The sequence below is a fragment of the Citrus clementina genome, unplaced genomic scaffold (assembly GCF_000493195.1).
Source record: "Citrus clementina cultivar Clemenules unplaced genomic scaffold, Citrus_clementina_v1.0 scaffold_8, whole genome shotgun sequence".
NCBI lineage: Eukaryota > Viridiplantae > Streptophyta > Magnoliopsida > Sapindales > Rutaceae > Citrus > Citrus x clementina.
In genome coordinates, this window is record NW_006262022.1 from 7,069,383 (window position 1) to 7,089,389 (window position 20,007).

The 20,007-nt window shown below is 31.8% G+C and overlaps 1 protein-coding gene across 4 annotated transcripts; it reads right to left on the reverse strand.

The window, feature by feature from the left end:
* Positions 1-3,296: 3,296 nt before the first annotated feature.
* On the reverse strand, positions 3,297-6,215 carry LOC18034637. 4 transcript variants are annotated; one of them, XR_002903992.1, is made up of 3 exons: positions 6,042-6,215; positions 5,818-5,883; positions 3,297-3,730 (listed from the first exon to the last, which is right to left on the reverse strand). XR_002903992.1 is itself a non-coding variant. In XM_024178323.1 (3 exons), exon 2 carries the CDS (start codon positions 4,698-4,700, stop codon positions 4,086-4,088), a length of 615 nt encoding a protein of 204 aa, XP_024034091.1. In that variant the 5' UTR covers positions 4,701-5,883; positions 6,042-6,215; the 3' UTR covers positions 3,297-3,730; positions 4,043-4,085. The 4 variants fall into 4 exon arrangements, 3 of the variants coding, with proteins under 3 accessions (XP_024034091.1, XP_024034093.1, XP_024034086.1); XM_024178323.1 differs by having other exon boundaries at positions 4,043-5,883; XM_024178325.1 differs by lacking the exon at positions 3,297-3,730 and adding an exon at positions 3,862-4,684.
* Between the last annotated feature and the right edge of the window lie 13,792 nt (positions 6,216-20,007).

The window sequence follows — 20,007 nt, forward strand, 5'->3', positions numbered from 1 at the left end:
ATTTATAAAAGTAAATTCATATCCAATTCATCAACTGTAGATTTTTAATTTTAATCTAATGTAATCCATCAATCTATAAATTAGATTTTTATGCATCAAATTTCTACGAATTAGCGGATTGCGCGGATTAAATTAAAATTTGAACACCTCCAACATGAAGTTGCTGGCAGCTGCCTGCAAACTCTGAATTATTTCAAAACAACTTCCAGCCGCTGATTGTACAAAGCATCAAATCCAGTGGTCTATATTTTTTTAAAAATATTTTATTACATGCGATCTTTTAATAGATCCAGTGCATGGCAGTCGTAGCCTTTGTTGTGGGTTTCCGACCACTTTTGCCTTGTAAGTGCACCTGGCCGACATTTTTTGTTGTTTTATTTGTATGATAATTATCATGGACCTGCGTGCCTTTTTTTTTTTTTCATTTAAAATTTCTTAATAATTTAAGTAAGACAAAGAAATGGGTCTCACATATAATTGATTGTATAATTTTTCAAACAATATTATTTTAATACCTGAGCGTTTTTTGTTGTTGTTTTATTTGTATGATAATTACATGGACCTACGTGCCTTTCTTTTGCTTTTAAAATCTCATAATAATTAAAACAAGACAAAAAAATCGGTCTCACACATAATTTATTTAAAAAATTTTTCAAACTATACTATTTTAATACGTAGGTGACTTTTTTGTTGTTGTTTTATTTATACAATAATTACATGGATCTACGTAAGGATGAAAATTGCGCCTGCAAACTCACAAATTCGTCCAAATCTACCTGTCAAATCCGCCCGCTATGGATAATGTTACAGGTTGCAGGCGGATTTGGTATTACAAATTGAAACCCGCACTTGGATGAGGGTAGGTTTGGTATTAGCTCAATATCTGGCGGATACCCGTATGGATACCCACTAGACCCGCAATATTTTTTTTGAAAATATTTTTAATTTAATTTTAATTAAAAATATTTAAATCTAAAAAATATATAAAGAAAATAATACAATTATGTAAGGTGTCAAATAACTAAAGTGTTTTTGTATGGTCTATTTTCTTTTAACTTAATGCATGAATTATTTCATTATTATAATTTTTTTCATTGAATTAATATTTAAAAAGTATTATTCTTTGAAAAATATTAATTTTAATCATTAGGCATCATGTTGGATGGGTGTTAATGGTGGTGAATTAAATAAATATCTTTCTCTTGGAGCTTGTGTTGAATGATAATATGAAATATAATTATTATTTTTAGATACTAGTTTGTGATTTTTTTTAAAGGATTTGTGTATTTTATACTTAAATTTAAGAATTTATGTTAGATTGATGTTGGAATTTTAATTTTTCATTTACATTGGATAAATTTAAAATTGAGTATGTTATGTGGAATTTGAGGTTATTATTGTAAATTTATACATTGAACATTTATAATTTTAAATATATAAACCCGCAAAAAATCCGTCATATACTATTGTGAGTTTGGTAATTGCCAAAACCCGCTGTGGGTGGATTTGTTTTTAAAAAAATTAAAACCTGATGTGGATGAATTTGGTAATTTAAATTTTGTGCGGGTTTAAGTTTGGTAATGACAAACTTGCTGTGGATGGTGCCCATTGCCATCCTAAATCTACATGCCTTTCTTTTGTATTTAAAATTGGGGAATTGCCACTTTCCCCCATACAGTAATCAACATATACCATGTATCCCCCTGTTGTTTTCATAATGGCCAAAAACCCCCCTGACACCATAAGTTTACAATATTACCCTTATTTTTAGCTACTTTTTATTTACATTTATTATAAATTACATGAATAGAAACTAAATAAAAAAATTAAGTATTAAAAATAAGAAATATATGTTTTGATATGAGCAAAATAATAATAATATTTTTTTTCTTGTAATTATTTATTTTGTGAACATTTTCTTATAATAAACATTTTGTAATATTTTAAAATTAAATGTAAAAAGTATAGGCAAAATATTTTATTATTTATTTTATAATAAATTTTTATTTGTCATTCAAGTTTTCTTATAATAATTTTTTATCATTTTATAATAATTTTCTTATATATTTATTATAAGAAATTTTCACAAAATAAATAAGTACAAGAAAAAAATTTATTATTAATTTTTTTGCTCATATCAAAACATATATTTCTTGTTTTTCATATTTAATTTTTTATTTAGTTTCTATTCATGTGATTTATTTAATTTATAATAAATATAAATAAAAAAGTAGTTGAAAATAAGGGTAATATTGTAAACTTATGCTGTCATGGGGTTTTTGGCCATTATAAAAACAGTAAGGAAGAAAATGGTATATGTTGATTACTATAGGGGAGAAATTGGTAATCGCCCTTTAAAATTTCATAATAATTTAAACAAGACAAAAGAAATAGTCTCACATATAATTTATTTTATAATTTTTTCAAACAATACTATTTTATTACCTGGGTAACTTTTTTTTTGGTTGTTTTATTTGTATGATAATTGTGATGGATCTACGTGCCTTTTTTTTTTTTTGCATTTAAAGTTTCATAATAATTTAAATAAAACAAAAGAAATGGGTGCCACATATAATTTAGTTTATATTTTTTTCAGACAATATTATTTTAATACAAATGACCAAAACAAATTTAATATTGACTAAAATTAATCATAAATTTCTATATTATGACATAAAATATAAAAAAAACATTTGAAGAAAAAAACAAAGGCACCCTTAAATTTGAATTGGCGCTAAGTTACGTTTAAAGTAACTTGTGCCTCTCACAACAGTAACATTGGCCCCACCTAAAACTGTGACTTAGGCCCTCCCTTAAATTTGATGTAGGACACTACAAGACTCTTTGACAAAGATGTTGCGACCTAAAGCATGGAAGGGTCTAAAGTTTTCGGGTGAACATGGTCCAAACAATGACACGACGTGTGTTACAGCTCCACGTCACTCATTAATATGAGTAATGGCAATCTCTACATTAAGCATGCACTGCCTCAAATTGCACGCGAATACGAAAACACACTTCTGAGTTTTTTTTTTCGTTTTAAGTTAACAATTAATTTTTTATTTTTATTTAACACTTAATTTTCATCAAATCTTAAACTGTCATAATCAATTATTTTTTTCATTGCGACTCCTTAACTAAATTTTGATCTGTAATAAATAGAATTTGGCAATATTTGTTCCTTTAAAGATATAAAATAACCGTAACATTGTTTTTACATTTTGAATTTTTCTTGCATTGCTATTTAGAAAAATAATGTTAAATCAATCTCATAAAATATATCAACCCATCTGAAACCCGAATATTGCTTACATTTGTTTTGTATTGTTGGAATGACGCCAAAGCAATTGAAAAGATATTGAAAAAATAATAATTGTAAAGATTGGCTACGGGATTTCACTGAAGCTAAGTTGTGACTTGTGACTGTGCAAATGTTGCGTAACAAGATATGATTATTCTTGCAGCACAAATCCAGTAGCATGCAACAAAAACTACTCTCCAACACTGCCTGTGAAGAAAATAAAACAAGAGTAAAAAGAGCAACCATACCTGTGAATCTCTTTACTTCTCCCCCTTTTCTGGGTAAACTCTATCAAATGAAAACGCAGCACGATCACATTGGTCACTGCCACAGTGCCACTGCCATTACTTCGTCAACTGTGCCTCTTGCTGCAAGAAATCTTCAACTGGAAGATGGACTGTATAATTCAAGATAAAAAATACACCTAACCTGCAAATGTTGCCATCCACTAGCCTATTAAAGACTCTGCTTTATATTTTCCTAGTTTTTTAATCAAAATTTTGCAAGATTTATTTTGGAAAAGTTCGACAAAGTTTTATGTAATATACCGTAAAGCCAAATACAATCTTTTTAATTCTCAGCAGCAACATATATGGAAAAAAATTGGAAGCGATATAAATATAACTTTGTTTGGTACAAGGAACAATTATTTCATGCTTTCAGGTATTACAACTTCCAGAAGTGCTAGCCAGAAATTGTAAGGGAACTTTAACTAGCCACAGAATATGTCAAACATATTACCAGCAACCGTCTTTAGCACAATTGTTCTGAAGTGGCTTCTGCATCAGAAGAATCCAGCTTCCATCAAAGCACCACCATCTTCCTTCTGGATAAAATCTGCATCACTGGCAAGAGTTATATCATCAACATCTGCACCCTCGGTCCCATCATCCCAATCAAGTGCTTTCTTCTCCACCTCTGGATCATAAGTCCACTCCAACCTCTTCAAAACATCTCCGTCCTTCCATTTGCCAACAACCGATACGGCTTCCTTTCTTGCCTTCCCCATTAATATATCCCACCAAGAAAAACAAGCATAAGAAATTCTCTTCAATGCCCCATCATTTATGTCCCCCACAACTACCGTCTTAAGACACCTTAAATTTGCCTCCAACAAAACCTCCACAAAATCTGAATCATCCGACACAACAACCAAATACTCAATCCTTCTTTTGTGCGTTATCACCAAATGATTCCTTAACAAAACATCAGTAGCTTGTGGCTTATCTGACGCTGTCCTGACCCAAAGCCCCCCTCTTTTCAACTCACCTATCAAACCATTACCCACTTCTGGAGTCAAAACTGCCCTTGCAGCCCTTTTATATTTCTCCATCTTAATTGAATACTTGCCGACCCAATGCACTCTCTTCCCTCTGGCTGATTCTATTTGATTCAACATTCAACCTCTTTTTATGTTTACACTCATAAATTTGCATAAAATAATTAACAAGTTTGACATCATCATAAAAACTCCTTCCACAGACACCACATACATACGGCTCAGCAGGCCTAATTACACCCTTGTTTCCAATTGGTTAAACTATTTTTTCTCTTCTCTTTGCTCCCTTACAACTTGAGGCACATAACTAAATGCATGGCTATTAGCATATGCCATAATGAATTTAACAACCCCAAATGAAGATACTGATTTTTCAGTTTAATGGCCGCTTCAAATGGGGGAACTGAATTTGCGGGTTTGCTGTTTAAATCCCGAAAAATTCCACATTATGTTGGACAGTTTTTGGTTCTACAGTTGGTGATCGGTTTTGTGAATAAGGCTCCAAAAGAAAAAAATCTAAACAATGAGACAAATGGGTTCTGGATTTCTAATCTTGTAAACATTGTCCTGTCGCATAAGTTATGAAATTTCTGAAGCATCACTATCCCGCAGTTCCTGGGAGAAAAATAAGTCGAAGAACTACTCGTGGAACAAAATTAAAAAGTTTAAACTATGTTGAGAGACTTTCCCTTCGACTAAACGTTTTTAAAAAGAAAAAGTATCAGATAAGCATTTTCAAGGGAAAATGATCATCCATTTGTTGTACTTAGGCAGGAAAATAAATATATCAACCCAACTAAACCCTCACATCTACTGACTAATAATGCATGGACTAACTTTAAGTAAGGATGTAAAACTTACAAGAACAAGAAAACTACTGTTTATTAATTTCAAATTTTACACAAAATTACAAATAATTTTATAAGTTGCACCAAAAAAATATTTTGCGGATAGCATAAACTAATACTAGAATAACCATTCGTTAACGATGCGGGCAGCACCATGAAGCGGTGAGCCCCGTTTGGTGAAAACAAAAAAAAAAAAAAATTAAAACAAAGCACTATACATTCTAATCAAATTGTTAACATTAGCTAAATACACAGCAAGAAGCCAGAATAAATTCGTTATCTAAACCAAATAATAAAAAAAAAGAGGCAGTTTAGTCCCCATCATTTTCAGTTACAAACAAACTAAAGCACAAATTAAGAACAAAGGTTGAAGCAAAGCATGATTGTACCTTGAGGTACTTGAGCTTAGTGTTCCCATAAACGAGACCGAGCGAAAAAGCCGAAACCAGAGCAACCTATTATTATTACTCAAAAATTCAGATCAGAAAATAAATGATCTTTCAATAACAATTCATAAGAACTCCATCCCATCGTATATAAAACAAAACAAAGAAAATATTGAATTGAAAAAAAATTACATACATGGATTAAAAGAAGATAAAAATGGAATTACCAGAGGGAGCTGGTGCCGGAGTAGGAACCAGGACGCAACGCCATATGATGCTTTGTCATGCTTTTCCTTCTTGTGGGTCTGCGCCGAAGTCGAAGATAAAGAAATAAGAAAGAGCTAGCAGCCTAGCACATTGAAAAATCGACTCATATATTCGATTCCGACTCGTATGGCTATTTTTATTTGATGAATGAAATATTATTTTACTCCCTAATTTTTTTACAAAATTACAAGTTTTGACTTTTGTTCATATGTTCTTTTTTACGGGATCCTATTCTAGGAGGAATAACAAATAGGCCGGATATGTGGCTAAGCCCGAGCGTGGTGTTGATTGCCAATTTTATTTTATTTATTTTTTATTAATGAAGGGTTCACAAAGAGCTAGTGCAACACTAAACGAGAGTGTGATCGTAATTATAACACTTCACTTTTATTTTAAGTATAATTCTTATAACACTTCACTTATGTGATCGTAATTATATTGTACTGAAAATTATATAAAGGATAAATATGAATTTAATTAAACTAACAAGTCTTCACAAACTCGTGCAAACTTACTATTTCTAATCTTAATATGTGATATAATTAATTTTATTGATAAAGTCAAAATAATTTTTAACAATGAAGAAATAAATTATAATAACAATAAATTTATGACGAAAAATGTATACAAAATTTATTCTAAATTATATGAAATTTAATTAAAATTTTATTGAAATTTTATGTCTTTTTTAAAATTTTATTAAAAAGTGGGATTTCTTAAGAGTTTAAAAGGCGTGTTGGAGGCTTTACTCTTATATTTTTCTAGCTTTGAATTTCAGTGGCCTTTACTTGGTTTAAATTTTTGTTATAAACCTGCAAGTAAGTGCATTTAGGTGCATTTAGGATGCCTTTTGGTGAAGCTGGATTGTAACAATAATTTTATTTATTAAAATCATTAAAAATTTTAATTAATTAAAGTTTACGTATCCTCTTGTCTAACCAATCAAATACTTTCTCTCAAGACAATACCAGTGTGCTTAAAAAAATGGTGAGATTGGTTCTTGCCTATTAGTTAATGAGAAAATTATTGAAGAAATATGTATCTCATTTTCTTATTCTTTACAATAGGATTACATAATACATATATAGATTCTAAACTACATAACGTGCACAACTAACTGCAGACCAAGAAACTAGGAAACAAACTCTATCAAAAAACTGAAATTCTATCCCTATCTTTTTTTTTTCTATCCCTATCTTTTTTCCTTAAAAATAGGATAGAAAACATGTGACTTTTCCACACTCCCCCTCAAGCTGGTTCGAAGATATCAATCATTCCCAGCTTGCTAGTTAGTGACTCAAAGCTTGATTTAAGAAGTCCTTTAGTAAGAATATCGGCTAGCTGCTTTGTTGTTGGAACAAAGGTCATGCATATCAAACCACTTTCTATTTTCTCCTTGATAAAATGACGATCCACTTCAACATGTTTAGTTCTGTCATGATGAACAGGGTTATGAGCAATGTTTATTGCTGCCTTGTTGTCACAATACAACTTCATAGGAACATCAATAATAATCTTCAATTCTTCAAGTAGCTTATTTAACCACAAAAGTTCACAAATACCATGTGCTACTGCTTTAAATTCAGCTTCGGCACTGCTTCTTGCAACCACTGATTGCTTCTTACTCCTCTAAGTTACCAAGTTTCCTCCCACAAATGTGCAATACCCTGAAGTTGACCTTCTATCAATAACAGATCCAGCCCAATCTGCATCAGTATATACTTCAACTTGCAGATTGTTATTTTTCTTGAATAACAGACCTTTTCCTGGAGTTTTTTTCAGGTACTTGAGAACCTTGTAAACAGCTTCCAAGTGCTCTTTACATGGAGAGTGCATAAATTGACTAATAACACTTACTGCAAAGGCTATGTCTGGCCTAGTATGAGACAAGTATATCAACTTACCAACCAACCTTTGGTAACTTTCTCTATCCACTGATTTTCCTTCAATTGCATATCCCAATTTGTGATAAGGATCAATAGGAGTGTCTCCAGGTTTGCATCCCAACATGCCAGTTTCCTTGAGCAAGTCTAAAGTATATTTCCTTTGAGAGACAAAAATGCCTTTACTGGATCTTGCAATTTCCATGCCCAAAAAGTATCTTAAGGATCCAAGATCCTTCATCTCAAATTCTCTAGCAAGAACCTTCTTGAGATTTTCCATTTCTATTACATTGCTTCCAGTCAAGATGATATCGTCTACATATACAATGACGATCACAACACTACCATCAGTGAAGTGTTTAAAAAACATTGTATGATCTGCTTGACTCTGTAAATAGCCAAAGCTATAAACAGATTTCGTAAATCTGTCAAACCAAGCTCGAGGAGATTGTTTTAAGCCGTAAAGTGATCTCTTCAGCTTGCACACTTTTTCAATACCATATTCATTCTCAAAACCTGGTGGTAGATCCATATATACCTCCTCTTCAAGCTCTCCATTAAGGAACGCATTCTTAAGATCTAACTGTTGTAGTTGCCAACCTAGGCTTGCTGCAAGAGACAACAAAACCCGAATGGAATTCATCTTTGCCACGGGAGCAAATGTTTCTTGGTAGTCAATGCCGTATGTTTGTGTAAAACCTTTCGCGACGAGCCTAGCTTTATACCGCTCAAGTGACCCATCTGCTCTGTATTTAACTGTAAAAATCCACTTGCAACCCACTGGTTTTTTTCCTTCTGGTAACTTGACTAGTTCCCAAGTTTTGTTTTTTTCTAGAGCTCTCATCTCTGCATACACAGCATCTCTCCATTCTGGAATAGAAAGAGCATCTTGTACAGATTTTGGAATTGCTATAACAGACAGGTTAGCTGTAAAAGCTCTAAAAAATGGAGATAATCTATGATATGACACATACTTAGAAATTGGATGAAGAGTACAAGACCTAGTTCCTTTCCGTTGTGCAATTGGAACATCTAGATCATTTGTAGTTTCTAAAACAGATTCTGAAATAGGATTAGAATGAATGTTACCTACAAGTTCCAAGTTGCCTGTGTTTGGATCCGAGTCTTGGCAGTGAGGAGAGGAATGATGATTTAACCTTTTCGAATTCCGTCGTGTGTAGACTTGAAGCTCTGGTTCTGGAACTCTCTCTAATGATTTTTCATTATTCACAATTGATGGCATTGTAGAAGGAACAGGAGGTACACAAGACATAATAGGCATTGGAAGAGATAATTCCCAAAAATGATCTTCCTGAGTATGATCCTCCCCCTGAAGAGAAGTTTTGGGAAGGAAAGACCTATTTTCAAAAAATGTAACATCCATTGTGACGAAGAATTTTTTAGACAATGGATCATAACATTTGTAGCCTTTTCGAGTAGGAGAATAGCCAAGAAATACACATTTTAAAGCCCTAGGATCAAGTTTGCTTCTGTTCTGTTTATGAACGTGAACAAAAGCAATGCACCCAAAAATCTTTGGTGGTAAAGATGTGAAAACCTTAGCATAGGGATAGAATTTTGTGAAAACATTTAATGGAGACTGAAAATTAAAGATTCGGGTAGGCATACGATTTATCAAGTATGATGCTGTGAGAATGGCTTCACCCCAAAACTGTTTTGGCACTCTATTTGTGAACATAAGAGAGCGTGCAACTTCTAATAGGTGTCGATTTTTTCGTTCAGCAACACCATTTTGCTGAGGAGTATCTACACAAGAGGATTGGTGCACAATGCCATTTTCCATGAAATAATGACCAAGGGCAGTAGCAAAATATTCTCTCCCATTATCAGTTCTAAAGACTTGGATTTTTGCTTGAAATTGTGTTTGAATCATGGTATGAAAGGTTTTAAAAACTGTTGTAGTTTCTGATTTTTCTTTAAGCAAGTACACCCAACAAACACGAGTGTGGTCATCAATAAAAGTTATGAACCATTTAGCCCCCGAAATGTTTGTAACACGTGAGGGTCCCTAAATATCACTGTGTATAAGAGAAAAAGGTGCAGATTTTTTATACGGCTGTAAAGGAAAAGATGCACGATGATGTTTGGACAATACACAAATTTCACACTGAAACAAAGAAGGATTTTTATTCTTGAACAGTAAAGGAAACAAATGTTGTAAATAAGAAAAACTAGGATGACCTAATCGGAGATGCCACAACATTATTTCATCTTCAATAGAGAAAGTTACTTTATTATTTGCTGCCTGAGCTTCTCCACACAAACTAACATCCTCCTCGAAGTAGTACAAACCATCTACCTCTCTAGCACTGCCAATCTTCTTCCCCGAACACATGTCTTGAAATTCAAGATAGGAAGGAGAGAATTTAGCAATGCAATGAAGATCCTTGGTAATTTTGCTAATAAATAAAAGATTACAAGACAAATTAGGAACATGAAGAACATATGTTAACACCAAATTTGTGGAGATAGGAATAGATCCTTTTCCTGCTACGGAAGATAGTGAACCATCAGCAATTTTAATTTTTTGACTACCAGAACATGGAATATATGAAGAAAATAATTTAGAATGGCTGGTCATATGATCGGTTGCTCCTGAATCGATGATCCATGGATCTTGTTTCTCATAAACAACTCCTAAAGTAGTGAAATTATTACCTTTTTGGGCTAAAGAACTAAAGGATGAAGGATTTGGGAGAGATTGTGACTGATTTAGAAACCTGTACAGTTGCTCTAACTGCTCTTTAGTGAAGAGTTGAGATTCGGTTTCTCCAGTATTGGTTGTCGGCTGATTCTCCCCAACAACTTGGAAACCACGACTATGTTTACCAGAGAATTTATTGTTTTTCAGATTTGGAGGTTTTCCATGAAGCTTCCAACATGCATCTCTGGTATGTCTTGGCTTATGGCAATAATCACACCAAACTCTATCCTTCTCATCACTCTTCTTCAGGCTTTTTATTCCACCAACCAATGGAGCTTCTGGTGTAACAGAGATCAAGGCTGAGTTCTCTGCTGAAGAACCTCCCATCATCACATTCTTTCTACTTTCCTCTCTTCTTACATAAGAAAACACTTCCCTGGTAGAAGGAAGAGGTTCCTTGCCAAGTACTCGCCCACGAACTTCATCAAGGTCTGAACTCAAACCTGCTAAGAATTCAAATACACGCTCTTTTTCTAACATCTTCTTGTATTTAGCACTATCAGCAGCACATTCCCACTCGCCATCATAGTACTGATCTAACTCTTGCCATAAGCCCTTCAAAATATTGTAGTATTTAGTCACTCCTTGACTACCTTGTTTGGTTTCTCGAATTCTGGTTTTTAGATCATAAATCTGAGCAGAATTTCCCAAATCAGAATAGGTCTCAGTGACAACATCCCACAAATCTTTTGCTGTTGGCAGAAACAAGTAAGTTTGACCTATTTCTTGTTCCATTGAATTCACTAACCATGACATGATCATTGAGTTGTCAGCATCCCAAGTTTGAAACTTTGGGTCGTCTTCAGTTGGTTCTTTAATTGAACCAGTAAGGTAACCAATCTTCCATTTACCTCTGATAAACATCTTCACAGATTGGGACCACTGAAGAAAATTTTGACCATTCAATTTATGGGTTGTGATCTGAAGTGATGGACTATCATTAGAAACATAACTTGATGGTTGTAGATGCCGTTGCAACTGCTCTGAAGATAACTCAGAAGTTTCTTGGTCGCTATTCTTTGACATTAGTATTCAAATAGAATTGAAAACTAAACCCAAGAATCAAAGAGCGGCTCTAATACCATGAGAAAATTATTGAAGAAATATGTATCTCATTTTCTTATTCTTTACAATAGGATTACATAATACATATATAGATTCTAAACTACATAACGTGCACTAGTAGGAAAGTAAACAACTAACTGCAGACCAAGAAACTAGGAAACAAACTCTATCAAAACACTGAAATTCTATCCCTATCTTTTTTTTTTTTTTCTATCCCTATCTTTTTTCCTTAAAAATAGGATAGAAAACATGTGACTTTTCCACAGTTAATATACATGTATTAATTCATCATTGCCTTTTAGTTGAAGCCATTCAATAGTGTAGAAGAAGAAGAAGGAGGAGGAGGAGGAGGAGGAGGAGGGGAGGAGGAGGAGGAGGAGGAGGAGGAGGAGGAGGAGGAGGAGGAGGAGGAGGAGGAAGGAGGAGGAGGAGGAGGAGGAGGAGGAGGAGGAGGAGGAGGAGGAGGAGGAGGAGGAGAAAAATATATTAGTATGGAAAGAACACAAGTTTATTTATAATGCAGTCCCTCCCAAGTCCCTACATGGGCACAAGCACTGAAGCAAACACACTGACACAACATATATATTACCAAGAAGAAAAGAAATTAGTAGCCAGCTAGTAGCACATTCAACATACATATATACAGAACTTGAACATAATTGACAACATCTGGAGGGAGAGGGATATATATCGATGCTGCAGCCTGCAATTCATAGCATGTCATCGATCATTTAATTGCTTATCAAATGGTGTCCTTGAATGTTTTGATCAAGAAAACGGTGATGATGATCATTCTAATGGTGATGATCTTCAAGGGGCCTGGGAAATTTGTGAAACAACGCCCTAGCCGTAGTGTGTGTATTTATAACTTGATGATAGAGAGTACGGTGGTTGTCCAAATTCACACAGTCACCAAACTTTTCCCATGAAATTATATGTTCGTATATGGCAGCAACCCTGCACACAAATCATCACAACCAAAAGCTCACGTTTTGCATGCAAACGCCTGTCTATAGTCATTCACCAACCACAAATTACTCAAGTAAGTACTCGTGTCGTCAACACTTACCCTTTACTCCATCTACGCAAACAAGAATTCAACTCGCTTATTAGCGCTATATATATATAATATAATATAATATATTAAAGAGAAAGCAAACCAAAATAAATTCTACACTCATGTGGACGTTTTGTTCACAAAATCTGGACAAGAAAAAATAATATTGATACAATCTCCAAATATAAAGCGTTCCTCTTGGTAAAACAAACAATTCCTATAAATTTTGATTAATGGTGCCAAATGAAAGAGTTGTAATTTCATGTATATTTTGTTAACATGAATAAGGATACAAAATAGATTACGAAATGACAAAAACAAAGCTAATCACTATGAATGATAGGTTTAGAGTAAACATAAAGTTATAATCTTGGACATAAGTGGTGCTTAAAGTCATGAATTTGATATCACCCATGAGGGAAGTTCAAACAACGGTATATAATAAGCAACAAATGTTGGGAAAAAAAATTCATTGCAACACAACATAATAAATTGTAAAGAAATCCCAGTTTGCATAAAAGAAAGGAAAAAAATTAAGGAAAACATAAGCACAACAAAATTGGACTGATCATTAAAAATGAGAAATGAGTTATAATGAGAATTTTGGTTTTGTAATGAACTAAATTGGGAAGTATCAGAAGTTCGCATGAATACAATATAAATGATAAGAAGACGAAGGGAACATAATGATAATAAGCAAGCCAAATATTAAAATGCAGATTCTACGCTTCCACCCCCACACTTCAATTTAGTGTCTCGCTGATCATTTCAGATATATCAATTACAAAGGGAGACCATTTATTTATATTAAGCGTACGCCTCTAATGCTTTGCCAAGTGTCCATTGATAATATCACAAGGGCAATTAAATTGGTGTATGTGCATTACACCTCCAAAGTCATGTTAAGATAGTTAGTGAGCTGATAAAATTTGTTTCACGTGTGAGTTAGCTAAGTCTGTTAGAAATGCAGACGTGTAAAGCTGAGTCAACAAGTTACTTAAGGTTGTTACGAATGCTTAGATTCAGCTCATGTGTATTGTATGTAATGCTTAGATTCAGCTCAGATTGTGTATACAACTTTCTAATATTCTTTAGATCTCAACATAAATACTTGTGATCAACAAATACAATAATAAGAATCATTATTCTTCATTTTCTCTCTGTTTCTCTCATATTTTCTCTGCATCCAAACACAATATTTTCAGTTCTTGACTTGGTATCACTACTACAATAAACGATAAAGATGACTCTTAAAATAAGTATTAAATGACGTGATAAAAAAAGTCATCTTTGTAACAGTCATCTAAAGTGGGTAATAATAGATGACGTCTTTTACGAGTTATCTATATTGCTTTATAGATGACTCATATTATAAAATACCAGTCATCAAATTATATATTTGTACTCCATAATTCCTAAAGAGATGACTCTTTTTTATTTAGCAGCTGTCAACTTTATTTGAACAAATGACTAGCTTTTGTATTGGGAGTCATCTTTGAATAATGAATGTAATATTTCTGAATTAATTAATATCATTTGAAACTAGAAAATATTTTGAAATATCTGAATCTATGAATGTAATATTTCTGAATTAATTAATGTCATTTGAAACTAGAAAATATTTTGAAATATCTGAATCTACTGCCTAATTTTCATATTAAGCTAATATGGATTAGCAAAAACTGCATTATCAAGCCTATGGAGAAGTACATATATTTATTGTACAACAAATAGTATTTAAGATTCAAATTACTAGTATTTCCTGTATCACAATAAAAAGTCTATCATTTTAACACATCCCAAATTGGGTATCCATTACATTGTACATTAAAAAAAAATTCTTTACAACGAAAATTACATTCTTCACAAGCATCAAAACTCCATCTCCGAGGCAACTATCAACATTCTTAATCCAGCAACAATACTACAATACTAAATTAAAATAGTTAAAAATAATGCAACAATTATGTGTGCACATAACCAATATGAAAGATACAACTAAATAAAAATTACTTATAATTTATATACATATCTTGCCAAACTCATTGAACTATCTGTTGAATTTAGCCAAAACTATTCTTCTATATCTACTTTGCTCGTTAGGTTGCTATTGACTTTATTAACATTGTCTTGAGGTGCAAGCATCTTATCCAACCAACTACCTTATACAAAATAGCCAATATCAATGGACACAACACTATTAAAGTTTTCAAAACATTTTAAATAAATACCTTATCCAACCAAGTACAATATACATAAAAGTGCATTATGATTAACAATAGAATTATTAAAAAAAAAAAAAGAAAAAGGGATGATTAGAACTTACAATAATACAAAGTTCTTCAAACATTGGTTAAGTTCATAAAGAGATGTGCACTATATATGTCAAAATATAATAGCATTTCTTTATAACAAAAATTTAAATGCTAAGCATAATTAATCAAATAATAAACTTGATATTGTTATAATGCGATTTCTTGCTTTTACCTCTTAGAGACTAGACTTACCAAATCCGATAATCATTAGTAACCTGAATTTAATTTTTTCTAGTATTGCGAAGTTAGTTATTCAACTAGTCTCATAATTTTTGTTTCTCTTTTCAACTTAAGTGATAACAATGGCATGATAAAACTATTCTTAGCAAGGATTTCATTATCTCGAGAGTCATAAATCATGTACTAAATCAAAGTAGATTTCATTTGTATGAAACTATGACTACTTGCACTAAAGAATCAACATACGGATTGTTATAATTTATAAACAATTAATCAATTTTTACTACAGTATAATAAATATCTAAATATCCAATTTTCTCCTTTCCCTTTAAATATATATCCAAATTTCAATCAATCTAAATAATAATAATTATAGCAACAACAATAACAATAATAATAAATGAAAAACCCCAACCTTGAAATACCTGGCATTTACTCAAATTTTCAAAATCTTCTATTTCTATTTCACTGTATTGATTCCAGATCTAACATTCAAACATGAATTATGAAAAAAAGGAAAAACAAAGATCTCATTCACATGAACTATCCCCAAATAAACGAATCATCATTATTTTTCAATGAATTAAACAAATTAAAGAAATAGAAAACACCTCATTGTAAGGATCCAAGCTTTTTAAAAACAGAAGTGTCAAATGCTTTATTCCTTTTCTGGAAGATGTGAACCCAAACTTCCAAATCTTCAATTTTTGACTTGTTCTTCGCGGTTCGTGATTGCGATTGACTTCACGATTTTCTCTCTCTTCACTCCCACTTTGCGTTTCTTCACTCTTCAAGAGCGGCGGCTGTAAATTTAGAATAATAACTGTAGAAGAGATGAAATTAGGGTTGATTATTTGGGGACAATTGCAAAAGGGTGGTATTTTTAGTGATAAGTTTGGAGAAGGAATTTTGAGAAGAGGAAAATGAAAGAGAGAGAGAGAGAGGTACAACTTGAAGAAATTAGGGATTTGAGGGAACTTAGGGTGATTTTTTTATTTATACATCTATATAAAAATGCCGTTTTTTAAATTACGAGTCATATGTTTACCTTATAAAATATGACGTGTTTTTGTATAACGAGTCATCTTTTAACTTCCTATCAAATTAAAATTATCATAGATGACTCTCTAACTATAGAAAAAGTCATCTAAAAGAAAAGATAACAATTGTTTAGATGTGAATCGTCTATTGAATGTCATCTATCTCACTTACTGTAGTAGTGGAATTTGTATTTGATGTTTAATTATAATTTCTTGAAGTTTTTATGTGTTTCATTGAGTTATAATCTTTCTAATGCCTTGCTTTCTTCTATTTTAGAACTAGTTTTGAGATGGATACCCGTATTGCATCTGACAAAATTTGAGTGTTGTTACAAATACTTTATTTGTGAATATGGTTTTGTAATTTTTATGCGTTGGCTTGCGGTAAAATTACTAATGTTAAAATATAGTGGAGATAGAGTTCTTAAGAAAATGTGTTGATTACATTTATTGGCAATATAGTAACATGTGATGAACTTTTTTCTCCTTTTATTAAATTAGGCAATTAAATTGTCAATTTTGCTTTCTTTTACCTTCTATGTTCTTTTTTTCTTTGGGGCTACGATAGATATTTTCATTGGATAGTTCAACTTATAAAAAAATAGCTATGCACAATTATTAGACTGTAAACTATTATTAAGGTATGCATGTTCGTTCATAGTTAAATTGATTATTGCTCTAATTCTTTTCTTGAACATGAATAAGATGCAGAGTTACGGGACTAGTATTCTAAGGCCAACAATTGAGGGCATGGCAAAAGAATGGAGAGGCTGTTTAGGATATTTTGTGAAATTTTGGGTTGTTGTTGCTTGAATACCTCAATGATATGGATTATATGGTTAAATGGATATCCATGTTTTATTAATTGGATTCTTTAATTTTTTGTATCATATTTTGTATTTATTTTAGATTTATAAATTTATTCTAAAAACAAATTTTCTGAGAATTCTAATAATAATAATAATTCAACACAAATAATAATAACAATACAATTCAAAAATAATGCTTTTAAGTAATTTTAATATTCAGATAATACCAATTTACAGCCAAAAAGTTTAAAAATGCCAAAAATTTTAATAATTTTAATTTCTCATTAAAATATTGTGTGACAGATATGTGACTGTGAAAAATCATCATGAATTCATGATGGAAAATATTCTGTCATGAATTAATGACAGTGACAAAAATGACAGATAATTTGTCTGTCATACATCCCCTTATATGACAATTATTTACTGTCATCTATTGCCTATTTTCTTGTAGTGTGGAGCTATCAACTCAATTCCAAGATCAACAAACCACCTAATAATGGTTTAATTTAGATAAAAAAACCACCTATCAACACTTGGTGAGTTTATAATAAGTTGGTGGCAATCACTAAGATGGAGTCTCATATTGTGTAAGGTTTCAACATGTTGTAATCTCTTGAGCCTAGCAAATTACTCAATATTTGAGTGTGGCTCCATGGATGCAGTGAATAACGTAAAAATCTTCTTGTGTACTTTAAAAGTTTTTGTCTTACTAGGAATACATCTTTGTATTGGCTTTTGAATTAAGGATGTTCTAATTTCTATGGCCAAGTTTTGCATCTGCTTTTGATTTAGATGTTCCAACTATAAAAGCCTAGTGTATTAAAAAAGAAAAAACTATGAAGGCCTAAGAATCTAATTATCTCGTTTAGAGTATTGATATTTGATTATCTCATTTTATCTCACCAAACCCTATTAATGATTCCAATTTTATCTTGTACAAAAATACTAAAAAGTACATAAGATTTTTCTCTTTAGACTCTATCATTTCGCAAACTTATATATATTATAAATTTCATGTCACCAAACAACTAAACTATTTCAAAAGAAAAAAATAACAATTTTATTCTTTTAGAAACAATTTGATCAAATCTCTTCATTGGCAGCAAACAAAATCAATTCCATATCCAAAACCAAATAAATGATCAAGTTTAGAAAGGTCTATCCATCGCTTGGATTGCTAAAATCATTCCCTTGATAGCTTTTAACAAGAGAAAGAACATTATGGAGATTGACCAATTAGCAAATGCAAAAGATTAAAATTACTAAAAGTGAGCAATTAAGCTTTTTCAACATGTGATTTTTGCTTTCTCATATTGCTGAAACAAATAACGTGAAACTGAGGATTTTTTTCTTTTTTGTCTAAGCATTTTTATTGCAACTACCAAAATGTTAGGACTTTTATCATTACATCAGTGCGTCAATAATATTGTTATTTATTTGTTCCTTGCATTAGGGATTTGTCTTGTCATAGGTACTTAGAGATTACTATGTCTATGGGTAGGAATATAGCAAGTATATTTAATATGTGGAATGGGGTGAAATCCAATGATCCTCTTTTAAAAAAGGAAAAACGCTATGTTGGGAAATTGAAACTTTAAACTGAACGTCGGTCTCAAAGTTTCACTGTGAGGCTGGCATCATCACTGTTGATTGTGCGGATGATGCCATGGGTTTAGGTGTTGTGATGTGTGATTGTCATGGGTATGTTAGGGTTGCTACTATTTTTGCAATTAGTATTTTCTAAGTTATTGCTAATATTTTACAACCCATGGAACAACGATAAGCTTTTCAAATTCATCATATTTTGTGTAATTTTAAATAGCTCAAGCCATGTACTAGCCAAGTTAGCTCTTTTAAATTCTGTTATTTAGCTAGATAACTTTTTAGAACGTTTGTGCGCACTTTAATTATAATGAAGTTATTGATTGCTAAAAAAAAAGCGCACACAAAAGTTCTAAATCTTAATTAGAAGTATTTGTTTTTCTTTTTTTCCTTTATAACATCATTATTAGGGTTAAAAGAAAAATTATTCGACCGGATTTATTCAATAGTGTATAAGTAATTTTTCTCTTTTAGTAATCCGACATAGTAATGAACTTACCCATGTTTCATATACATATATTTCTCAACCCTAGTAACTAATTAGTTAAATATTTCTCGAACATAGTAAGTAAATATTATGATTTATTATTACAAACCACCGTATTAGTATCTATCTATGATTTAACAATAGGTTAATATAGATATCGTGGATTTAGTGATCTTCATTCTTCATACTACCTTTCAGGACATGGAGGTACATCGTATTGATGTAAGTGGCACTTGTGGGATATAATACAGTTCTTAGAAGAGGCAAAGAAAAGAGGAACTTAAAGTCATCATCATAATTCTCACTACCTATCAGCCTATAAATCCCTAATTATTTCACATATCATCAACAATTTAATATAACACATAAACCTGTAATTCTTTCACATATCATTTTCAATAGTCACCATAAAAACACAAGAATCATCATTACCTTGTCTTTAACTAAAAAATGAAAGAGACCAGCTCAAGATGACACTAACTGATTGATGGATTCAACTTGTTATTTGCTGTGTGTTACATGGTAGCTTCGATTTTATGTGATTAGTAAACAATCTAAGAGACAAATCAATATTTCAGAGAGTGATAGTAAGAGAGGTGAAAGAGATGTTTGAGATTTGAAGGAGGGAAAACGTAATGGATTTCAGCAACCATTTAACAAGTAACCCGTTACTTTTTATTTTTAATTTAATCTCAACCGTTGGACTCATTTTACTTGAATCCAACGGCTACAAATAAAAATTGGCACAATGCTAGGCATT

Coding starts and splice junctions, on each gene's coding strand:
- LOC18034637 (XM_024178323.1), bottom strand. CDS start 4,700: ATGTTGAATCAAATAGAATCAGCCAGAGGGAAGAGAGTGCATTGGGTC.